The sequence below is a fragment of the Squalius cephalus genome (genome assembly GCF_949319135.1).
Source record: "Squalius cephalus genome assembly, chromosome: 22".
Classification (NCBI taxonomy): Eukaryota; Metazoa; Chordata; class Actinopteri; order Cypriniformes; family Leuciscidae; genus Squalius; species Squalius cephalus.
In genome coordinates, this window is record NC_137143.1 from 23,275,726 (window position 1) to 23,288,056 (window position 12,331).

The 12,331-nt window shown below is 36.8% G+C and overlaps 2 protein-coding genes across 3 annotated transcripts in view; both read left to right on the forward strand.

Moving 5' to 3' along the window:
• Positions 1-12,331, forward strand: part of fbln2 (fibulin 2) — a 50,521-nt gene that overhangs the window by 31,739 nt on the left and 6,451 nt on the right. The window contains exons 8-14 of one of the 2 annotated variants that reach the window (XM_079856807.1): positions 41-142; positions 2,430-2,570; positions 6,147-6,281; positions 9,386-9,523; positions 9,732-9,875; positions 10,889-11,017; positions 11,977-12,102. In XM_079856807.1, coding sequence (XP_079712933.1) covers positions 41-142; positions 2,430-2,570; positions 6,147-6,281; positions 9,386-9,523; positions 9,732-9,875; positions 10,889-11,017; positions 11,977-12,102 — 915 coding nt within the window. The remainder of the gene's footprint in view (positions 1-40; positions 143-2,429; positions 2,571-6,146; positions 6,282-9,385; positions 9,524-9,731; positions 9,876-10,888; positions 11,018-11,976; positions 12,103-12,331) is intronic. The other variant, XM_079856808.1, reaches the window with a different exon arrangement.
• Positions 1-12,331, forward strand: part of alpl (alkaline phosphatase, biomineralization associated) — a 343,644-nt gene that overhangs the window by 16,157 nt on the left and 315,156 nt on the right. The window lies entirely within an intron of this gene.

Sequence of the window (12,331 nt, forward strand, 5' to 3'; positions counted from 1 at the left end):
GTGATCAGTTAAGTGTACTGAGTTTTACTACTGTCTGCAGGTAATGGGCCCTGCTCTCAGCAGTGTTCTGTGGTAAGAGGACTGGCCCAATGTTCCTGTTTCCCAGGATTCTCTCTGATGACAGACATACACACCTGTGAAGGTAAAGTACTCTAAATTGGTCAAAAACTACAAACACACACCCTCTTTTCAACAGAGCTGTCACAAAACACTGATAAAACTGTCATACCGCACTAACCAATCCCTTAGTGGACTGAATCACTCATGTACAGTATAGCAGTTATACCCAAAGGATTATGACAAGAGATTTGAACATCACATTCTTACCTGAGGATCTGCTTCCTTCAGCTTCACTGATCCATGACCAATTACTCTCCTTCAGCCCTGACTACAATAATAAACAGTGACCTCAGCCCTGGGTTCGACAGCTCTGCTGTCTCACAATACATCTTCCTGTCTGATCTGACACTTTTACCACATGTTTATTTACTGTACTGATAGTGTTGCAGACTATATTTTTCAAGGTCTTTTCATTCCATATCCTAAACTTGTCATGGAAGGTGCTAATAAAATTGCCATGCAGAGATGTTGCTATAAACTTATCCAAAAACAATATTTTGCTGGCTCTTTATGTCATTTACAGTATAACACCTGACAGTGAGCTGATAAAAGTCTAGACAAAATTATAGTTAAAACAAGAATATATATATTTTTTCATTTGGAATTTACAGAATAACACCTGACTGTAATTTGATTAAAGTCTAAATAAAATTATGGATAAAACAAGAACATATACATTTGCCAATATGTTAAAGGTTGATAAAAGTCTAAAAACAATTATGGTTAAAACAAGAAAATATATATTTGCCAATGTGGTACAGTAAAAGAAACAATGGTAATAATATGTAATTCATTAATTTAACATATTTAAATACAAATTAGAAACATTCACTAAAATTAAAATAAATGTTTCTTATTTTTTACACATTGTAATTAAATTTGTAGCTTATCAAATACATTTTTCTTGCTTTAAGGATGCTTAGAACTATACTGAAAATTTTAGGAAAATTATTTTGCAGTGTATACATTTTTCAAGAATTTAGTCGTTTAAAACAAATATCTGAGATTGTACCAGATTTATTTTATCATTAGGCAAAATGGTGATGCAAGATTGTTGATTTTGCCTTATGCGAGCTCACCAATGGCAAATTATTTACATTAATCTTAATACTTCTTCTCCTTCTAAAACTCCTACTTTTTCCCATTTTTCTATGTTAAACATTTTTCTATGCAAAACACTCAAAGGACTTGGGTTTATGTTGTACCATTTCAAATGCCAAAGAATATATTGAACGGAACGTTAAATGGCCTGTCAATTGTGACCAAACTTTTAGCTGTATATCATACAGTATAACATAAAATACTGTTGATGTTGCACAGTCTGCCTTGGCCTTTACCCAAAATCTCACTGGGATCATATTGTACAATATGACAAGCAAAGGCCGTAAAGGAAAGAAAACAATTGTCCAGTGTAAACCGGCTTTTAACTTCTACAGCAAATGTAGAAGTTACAACCAACTGATCATATTCTCTGTTTTAGTTTAGCTTATGTAGAATTTATTACTATGACCTTCAACAACGATTAATAGTGTTTGTTTGACTGAAATGCAAATTGCCTAAGGCTCAACATGAATGTCAGATTTTACTTCATGTTCACATTGATTCAGGAGACAGGAACTGTAAATCAGTGCAATTTTTGCATGTGAGGACAGTTTAAGGGAGGACATAATCGCAATGGCTTCAGCTGAGAGGGCAGTTTTCACTGTTGAATTATCTCTGTTCTTAAAGAGTTTATTTCACTCTCTCTTTCTGCGTCTCTCCGTCAAAGCATTCCCATATGCTGAATGCGGGTGGGCAGAGACCTTGATTTCGTTTGGCAGAAACAAAATGAAGCTTGACTGGCTTTGCTGTGGAGCCAAGGACTTAAGTCACACTCTGCAGGAAACTAGATTGTTTTTTTTTTATGAAATGTTTTAGTATTCAATTTCATTCCATTTATGATCGACATTTACACTTCCAAATGCACGCTCAAAATACGAGACTGTGCATGTATATCCTCCCTGGAGTTTCTCTGGCATCTGTTTCTCTTCATAAGCTGTATTCACATGGTAAACATCAAGTGTTATAGATTCATAAAGCCACACATGCATGCCATTTCCCCACAAAGAAAACCCACTTCGAACAACAATAAAATGGTTGAATAATTGAGAGCAAACCTCACTATTAGAAACAAAACCTGATCTGATCTCGCACCTCGTAAAATGCTAGCACGACTCTATGATGGTGGAGGTGTCTGTGTTACAGTATGTGTGTGTTTGCATCTCAGCATGTGCCTTTTCTCTTTAACTAAAGTGTTATGTGTACCGTAGATGTGAATGAGTGCACGAGCGGCAGACACAATTGCTCCCTGGACGAGGTGTGTGTGAACCGGGAGGGCTCCTACCAGTGTGTGCGGCTGAATGAGATGTGCGATGAGGGCTTTATTCACAACCAGAATAGAGATTGTGTGGGTAAGAGCTTTCAGCTGGTACCGTGGGACCGTCTCAGCTCATTGCACACTGTTGGGGCATGTTGGCCCATCGCTTGCCCAGATCAACACTCACTAACACACTAGAAGGAAACCCAAAAGCTCATTGGCTTGCTCTTATAACCAGTTCACATACATGTGGTTGCATAATGGGTGTCGAGTTTGCTCAGACTTCTCACCAGAAGCTGTGGGGATGTCTTGAATTGTTTTGCCTTCCTCCAGACATAACCAAAACATAGAAGGCATTAGTGGTTAGCATACAAAAAATGTCTCAGTCTATTACAGTAGTTTGATTCTTGAGGTAGTTAATGGGCGTCTTAGATCTGCCTCTAAACCAAATAGCAGTGATGTTTTGGAGTAGCTATAGACGGGAAAGTTTAGGCTTTGAAGATTATTGCTCAATTTTCATGTTTTTAGAGGTTTGTATGGCATTGTTTGGTTCAAAATTAATGAAGTAAATGATAATGTGCATGCATGACATACATAAAGTTCACCAATTGATTGTTCATCAATAAATCTTGCCTCCATATTTAAACTAGCATGCTGTGTTTGATGATACACGTGAGAACCTGTGGCATTTATTATTATTATTTATATATTATTATTCATATAATTATTTGATTGTTTAATACTTTAATGCATTTTTTATAAATTTTCTTGTGACTTAGGTCTCTCATAGAAGTACAAAAGTGAACGTCCAAATGTGCGTGTTCAGTAGTCAACTCATAACAGTTATTTTAGTATTAATTATATACTGTACTTGTAGCATGCATTAACATTTTGAATTAGCTTTTTAACTTTAGTTTAAGGTTTAGTAATTTTGTTATGTGCTTTTGTCATTTTTTGTTTTTTATATTTGTATTTAGCTGTAATTTATTTCCGTTTAGTAATTTTGTACTTCAACTTAACCCTTAAACATCTCTAGTAACCCAAGGGGTCTTTTACTTTTACTTTTTAAAGTTAGACATCAACCTTCTTAGTATTCCTCAATCAATTCATTATAAACAATATAACAAGAAAAACTAGGTGTGTAACAAATATATTTTTTCTGCACAACAATAATTGAATATTTGATGACTGAATAAGTTCAATTCACCTTTATTCCACAAAGTAGCAATGTCTGATACACAATGATGAAGTGACGTTTCACTCATAGTTACAGCAGGCAGAAAACAAAAGTATAGGAATTATCATCAGCAAAACTTGAAATGGCTCAGCGATTTACTGCAGAGCAAGTACTGAACGCAATCAAATAGTGTCACTGTCACTTGATGGTGGGTCTTGTGAAGAAGCTGTCAGCGATCAAAATATTGATTTTGCAGATGTTGAAAATGATAGTTTTGAGAAAATGTTTGAGATGGTGAATATGAGCCAGATGTTGAATGTACTGGGAAATGAGCTCTGACGAGGACAGTGATGATGGTATAAAACATTTGCTCAAACCGAACCCTTCAAAGCTCCAAAAGGTAACAAAATATGCTTTATTTTAATCTTCTGTAATTGTTCCTCTAATATCAGGAGAGTTTTATATTATTGCGACAGGTAGAGGTCTATCCGTGTTAGATGTAGTTCCGGGTCGCTAAAGACCCGAATATGTAATAAAGATTGGCGAAACATTCATGCATTAAATTTTAGCAAGGTCTTAACAAGGGTTAAACTTGTTTATTTCAGTTAGGCAACATTTAAAAAATATATATATATACATTTTAAGTTTTTCATCTAATATTTATATTTTATTTGATTTCAGCTTTATTTCAATTACTTTATTTTAAATAGTTTTAGTAACAATAACAAAACTGACTCATAAGAAAACAAAGACAGGAATTGAGACAAAAAGGTGAACCCAAGCTTGCAACCATCTTGGACGGTCATCATCACCCTCTCATCTTAACCCTTATCGATCACAACAGCACATCTGATATAGACATAATGTTGACAGACCATAATCCTGATGCACCGCAGTCACATCCCTTTGCAATACCACTAACCCTCTCACTTTTGCCTGCAGTCTGCAAAAATGCATTATTCATCCCATGCATATCCTCTAATGCATTTCAGAGTACCACATTTTGAAGGCAATTCACTATATTGTTATAATGAAGCAAATTTTTTGAATAAGTGCCACTGCTCATGTATGTTGATGAGGCAGCTTGTTGACACTTCCGCAGTGGATCTGCAACAGAGTGCAAGAGGGTGTCAGAGCTGCTTTCTATGTGCCTTTTGGGGCTAGATAATGTGCACTTGAATGCAGGAACCTTTTAAAAAAGACAGAGATAGAGAGTGATCTCGGTTCTCTGGTAACTAAAGCGTGAACCTTCAAAGGGCTGGTCCACTCAAAAATGAAAATTCTATCACCATTTACTTATGCTTATGTCATTCAAAACCTGTATGACTTTACATAAAACAAGATATTTTGAATAATGTTGGTAACAAAACAGTTTTGCTAAAAATTACTATAAAATGTACTGTTTAAATATATTTAATAATTAACTACTTTTGTAGAAAATACTTTTACTTATAAATCAAACCTGTTTGAAAATTAAGTTTATTCTTGAGATGTTTGTTAAGAAGGTAATTGCTATTTTTTGTGAGCCATCTCTCCTCTTTTTCTTTAACCTTCTCCCTATTTCACCACTCAATAGACAATTATTCACGTATTTAACGCAAATTCAAATATTTTTCATCTTTCGAGTTGTTCTACATTACGTCAACCCGAAGCACTTATATATTTGTATAATTAGTGATTGGTCTTGTCTTCCTTATATATATATATATATATATATATATATATAAATGTCTATAGCTGCCTCTGCATTGCACTATTGCGACTATGTACTTAGTATTATTGCATACCTCTGCCTGAAAACAAGATTCACAAAGTGTGGTCACTGAGATGACAACAACAAAGCCACTTTTATTTACCTAAAAAGTTGTTTTTAAATTTTTGCTTTTGGTATTCCATTCTGGAATTGCAATTCTGTTATTATCCAATGCTTTGGCATCCAAAAAACTTTGAAACATTCAAATTCATTGTTTTCTCTATGGTGTTACCAGCTGTTGTGTGGAACAAATAATGTACCATGTGCTCTTTTCTGTTTTGTCCTAATGTGGCCAGAGGAAAGCACAAACATTTCCATCCAGTTCCCTGAAATTATTTCCTCTGGCAATAACATGACAGATTGAATCCTTTTTTTGGGCCACAAATCAGCCATTGTCTAAGCTTCTAGTAATTATTTTTCTCCCCTCTCTGGGTATCTTGTTTTTCAACATAGTCCAGAGTTATTGCCTTTAATAAATCTGGCCAACCGAAGATCTTGACAGTTCGCCACAGTGCCAGAACTCAAGACATGAAGCAAATTGCCTGATGTGTGCCTCGTTTTATGGAAACACACAATGGGATGTTTTTTACACTGCCGTCTCACCTGCTTGCCTCTCCACCAGCTTCAGCTTCTCCATTCCAGGCTTTTGTGGATGTAACTCCTCATTTATGTCCCTGGCACTGTGTGAGGATGTTATAATTTGGAGCCCAGCAAAATAATGCTGTACTTTTGCTTTGCAGATGTGAACGAGTGTGTGACGAACACACACACCTGCCAGGCAGACGAGCGCTGCGTGAACACGGTAGGAGGGTTTGTGTGCGAGAGGCAGATCTCATGTTCGAGCGGTTACCAGCTGAGGAACGGAGTGTGTGAAGGTGGGTTGGGGCTATGGTATCAGCAAATGTTTACACACACACACACAACATCATTTTGGTTTCCTAATTTAAAGCTTAAAGGGGTAGTTCACCCAAAATTGAAAATTCTGTCATCTTTTACTCACCCTCACGTTGTTCCAAACCTGTATGAATTTCATTTTTCTGCTGAAAACAAAAGAAGATATTTTGTAGAATATGGGTAACCAAACAGTATGGAAAAGTAAATGGGGTCCATCTACTGTTTGTTACTGACATTCTTCAAAATATCTTCTCTAATTTAAATTTGGCTCACCAACCCTACTTTGCATAATTTAAGCAATGGTGTGAATTTGGGGGTGGCATTATCAATTTATCTGACCAGCGACAAATGGAGGAGTGCTTGAAAACAAACATTATTTGTAAATTTGGTGATGCTATGGCACAAAAATGATGCGTTTGACCATTGCGCTCACGTCTTTCGCAGCGTCACACACATGGCACGGTGTTATAAAAACGTGGCACTCGAGTTAAAAGAACTTTTAAAAAAACACATCTTTTTTGTTCCACTGACCTGCGTCTTACCTTTTTAACTGCAAAAATGTGTTCTATGTGATTGGCCCTCAAGCTTTAATTTCACTAAAAGTCCACAGAGAGCATTGATGTATTAATTAAAATACATTGAGAGTTATGTCTACGTGAACTTTGCTTCTATGTGAGATCAAATCAGCAGAAACATGGCAGCAGTCCAACTCTTCCTATCAGAGCTGCCCAGTGATGCATATGGACAGAATCAATTACAAACGGTCTTCTATCCTTGTCATAGTCCTCTAGCCCACATTACTCCACAGATCTCAGACCAGTGTCTTCATCATCTAAACACCACCATCACCGCTGCAAAGAAGAACCAGAAACCATGCATCAATCTGCGCAGTAAAATGTGATTTTTTTGCAGGCCTTCGCAGTTCGAAAGAGGCCACAGCTGATTGCCTCGGGCTCTTGCTTGCTAACATCTAAAGCATCCCGCACTCTGTTTTTACACAAAGCAGATGCTTAGACACATCTAACCACTGCCTTTGAACAGAGAAAACTTAGCAAGAGTCTCTGATTCTTGTCAGGACTTGGCCCAATGCATTTTAATAAGTGTGGAGGGATAATTATCATTATAAGTGATGGAATAGCAATAATGGATTTGAACTAATTGCAGGCTTTGGACAGTTGAAAATTCATACTCTGTTACTACAGTGCAACTGTAGGATTTTGAAAGATCACCTTAACTTGAAATTAAAGGCTCACCAATATCCATAAATGGGTTCCCAGGTAACAGGGAATGTTCTCAGAACTTCCCTAATGTTCTGGCAAGATTCTCTCAAAGTTATGAACAAACATTCTTCCAGTAACATTAATAACACTTTCATTCAAAGACTGAAAGACTTCTAAAAGCGAACATTATTTTTTTCTGAAACGTTTTAATTGGATGTTTGTCTAACATTTTTAAATGTTACTACTTCAGAATGTTCAGAGAACATTAAAGAGTAAAAATCCCATAATGTTTGAAGGATGATAAAATGGTTATAATTAAGAAAAAACTTTTAAAAAATCATTAAAAAAAGTAGACATTTTAAACGTTAAGAGAACATTCAGAAATAATATAGTTGTTGATCAGGGAACTTAAACAGAAACTCAACCGAACCTGCTTGACACGCGAGAACAAACCGTCAAGCGAACATGCTTGAGCTTCCGTGTGTGAGACTGATGTGTGAGTTGATGAATGTTTATATGTGAATAAAAGTCTAAATTCAATCTGTTCATCATTTAAAGCGATTGAGTCTCTTCAGAAAATTTGGACTAAACCACTCAATTCATATAGATTAGTTTTACGATCTCTTTATGAACTTTTTGAAGCGGCAATGTGGTAGTTGTGTAGCTGTCAATGAAGGGACAGAAATCTCTCAGATTTCATCAAAAAAATCTTCATTTGTGTTCTGAAGATGAACGAAAGTCTTACGGGTTTGGAACGACATGAGGGTGAGTAATTAATCACAGAATTTTCATTACTGGGTGAACTATCCCCTTATACTTTAACAATGTTCTCAGAACATATTTTTGTTAGCTAGGTCTCATATTGCTTAGGTAATGGTGCTATTTACCTGCGTTTTGAATGCGAGTTTGCAATCTGTATTGAATGTAATGCAATTAAAAATGGTGTACTGTGAACTAATGTCAAGAAAAATCTTTCTGTCCTTGGGCTACATGCAGAAATAACTTGCAACATGACTAGTGTAGTCCGATTAACCAACAAATTACTCTTATGAGCTGGTTCTTTTTAGCGTTTCAAAAAGATACAACATGACCAGAGCAGTCCGATTCATGAAGAAATGACTCATTATGAGCCAAGTTCTTTTAGTGAATCAGAAACATACAGCATGATCAGTGTAGTCTAATTCATTTACAAATGACTCAATGAGCTGATTCTTGTGAATCAAAACATCAGCACGACTATGGCAATCTGATTCCCGAATGGATCTCTCTTATGATTCTTTTAATGAATTTGACTTCAATACTGGTTTGAATCCTTCTCTGAACTGAATCCATCAGATTGGACACTGAATCAAAGTCTGACTCATTTGACGAACTGCAGGTTATCATTATTTTCAGTGATGCTCGTATTAAGTTTTGTGTGCCAGTATCATTAACAAAATACAAAATGGTTTTGTTTTTTCTTTAATTCCATGCAAGTGTTGACTGTGGAGAAACTGGGGTTTGATTTTGTGAGACCAGCTGTCTTGAAATGTGTGAGCATGCTTTCCCAGCCTGTTATTGAGCCACAGTGCCACCTACTGTGAAGTTCTGACTTGTAATTGAGGACTGTTGTGATCTCTGTCCAAACCCATCTCTTCCAACAAATGTCTCAGATGACGCCCATCTATTCATTATGCTTCTATGCTTGCCAAATTTGGTGAGATTTACAGATTTTCTTGAAGTCTTTATGAGAGATAACTTCATTTGTTTAGATCTTCTAACAGAATCAGTCTCAAAAGCTAAACAAATCTGGAACCCGACTGGGTGGCGTCTAGCTGTCCGAACCACTGGCCTGTTTGACATTTGCTGCACTCTTTCTCTTCTAGACATCGATGAGTGTGTTGTGCGAACTCATAACTGTGGAGTGGGCTTCCAGTGTCAGAATACTGATGGTTCGTTCACGTGTAACCTGAAGCAACGCTGTCTCACAGGATTCACTCAAGACTCACACGGCAACTGCATCGGTAAGACAAGGCAGAGACACCTTTAGAGTCTCTCGGTGCCCCCTAGAGGACAGATGCATGAAGAATACCAAACTGTCACTGTTTGAAAACCTGAAAAATACAAATGACAATCCCATTAAGTAAACACACTTTTGAAAAGTTGCTTTTTTGTTTCATTTGCCTTTGTTTTATCACTTTCATGCTCTCTCTCTCTCTCACTTCATTGTAGACATTGATGAATGCAGCAGTGTGAGAGAACCATGTACGACTGGCTTTAACTGCATAAATACTGTGGGCTCTTACACCTGTCAGCACAAGATTATCATGTGCAGTCAGGGTTACCATTCCAGCCCTGATGGAGCACGATGTATTGGTAAGGACACATACAAATATACGTGCTTATTATACCCTGACCTTACTTACGCCTAACCCTTTCAGAAAACTTTTAGTGTTTTTAGATTTATAGATTGTTGTAACATTAGGCCTATTATTATTTATATTAAAACATTGTTTTATTTAAAGAATTAATACTTTTATTCACCAAGGATTCATTAAACTGATCAAAAGTGACAGTAAAGACTATTTTATGTTTCAAAATATTTCTATTTCAAATTAATGCTGTTTTCTTGAACTTTTTTTATTATTATTATTTTTGACAAGTTTCTAAAATATTCAATTTTATGATCAAAACTGATCATAGCAATGTTTCTTGAGCAGAAAATCAGCATATTAGAATGATTTCTGAAGGATCATGTGACACTGAAGACTGGAATAATAATGCTGAAATTCAACTTTGACATCACAGGAATATATTACATTTTAAAATATATTAAAATAAAAAAATGGTATTTTAAATTGTAATAATATCTCACATTATTACTGTTTCCACTGTATTTTTTTATCAAATAAATGCTGCCTTGGTGAGCGTTAGACCTCTTTCAAAAACATAACAACTGACCCCATATATATATATGATAAGTATTATGTATAAAAATCTTACTTTATTTCATATATCATTTTCCTAGTTTGGACTGTTGGGGTTGGTTCCCGTAAACATTTCTTAGTTCTGAAATTTCTTTTTGAAGTGAGGCTTGGTGAAAGCTAATTCCTCTTGTTTAAAGAGCATTCCTCAAATGTACTGGGGCAATACCACAGTATACCAAATAATGGTGTGAGATGATAATATCATGAAATTGAATCATTATTCATGTACCATTCAAGTACAACGGACCATAAAAAAACACAAAAAAACAAGCCATTACTGTGATTCAACTTTAAAAAAAACATGTCAGTAGCATTACTTTTTGTTACCATTTCTGTTGGTATAAACTAACTGGACTTGTAAAGTCTACAAGAACTAGTAAGACTGCTGAATGTGATCTGCAGATGTGGATGAATGTCAGATGGGCACCCACCGCTGTGGAGAGGGCCAAATCTGTCACAACCTACCCGGCAGCTACCGCTGTGACTGCCAAACCGGCTACCAGTACGACACCATTCGCCAGCTCTGTGTGGGTGCGTATCAACACATTGAGACACACAACAAGTACACAGCCAAAACACATCTTTGTTCAGATTAGCAAGTGCACACAGTAGGCTTGCTGAACAAAACTTCACTTTCAGATCTTACAATATCCTATGCAGTAAGTCACAATGAAATCAGTCATATTTTTGGAATATTCATGGAAGGTGGGTACGCTAACGGTCTCTATCATCAGTCGCTAGTGCGCCTCTTAAGGCCAGGGGAGTGAGACTTGAGCCCAAAGTATACTTTGGCCATCCGCATTCCGCAACGGTCTGCACACTGTCCGTGTGACGCATCTTTCCACGCTCATGGCCGAAGGAGTATACTTTGAAAGGCTTAAACGCTCAACTGTGCGCGACAACTTGCGAGGGTGGGACAACCTGTCACTCACATGAGATCACAGCAATAGCAAACCACAATGATCCAATCAAATCCCAATGGACAAAATCAAGTCCCGCCCTACATTTATTTTTTCTTGTTTGAGAAGCCACTTCACTCAGATATACGTCATAATGGGGACAAAAAGTAGAGGATGAAGTATGGAATAGGAGGAAGAATTTTAGCATTTTAAAAATGACACTTTCGACTTCTGACCTCAAACACATTCAAGTTTCCCCCTTTTTTCAAAGTATCTTAAACCACAGCTGCAAAATAAAGCACTTGAAGGATTTAAAAACAGTTTGGATACTGTGACTGAATTACCCAAAGGATGTCATTTTCTCTGTGGTTAGCCAGACTAATAGCATGCATATAGATGAAGCTGACAGCAGCTCATGCTCCAGAGAGCATGCAGATTATCCTAATCTTGTATCCCTTCTGCTCCTATAGAGGAGTGAAAGAGGACAGCAAGGCAAGGAGAAAGACAGATGGAGAAAGAGAGAGAGATGCTCCTTAGACTACAGTATGTTTGTAAAGTAATGCAGTTCTCTGCATCTTTTTGTGCTGGCAGATGTTAATGAGTGTTGGCGTTACCCGGGTCGCCTGTGCGCCCAGACCTGTGATAACACGCCGGGATCCTACCAGTGCTCCTGTACCACAGGCTTCTCCCTGGCCTTTGATGGCAAGAACTGCGAAGGTACATCCATTTGCACTAGCAGAATAGAACATGGATCAGTCTACCTACAAAGAATGTGTTGTGCTCTGACAGTATGAATGTTTTCTCTTTCCAATTAAAATGAGGCAGAGAGCTATAAACAAAAAAAGATGAGTGAGCTGTCAGCCGGTGTGTTTGCCACTTCTTTTATTTACTAGTCCCAATATACAGTATGGAGAGATCCATATAGATATTCAGAGTTTATTTCAAG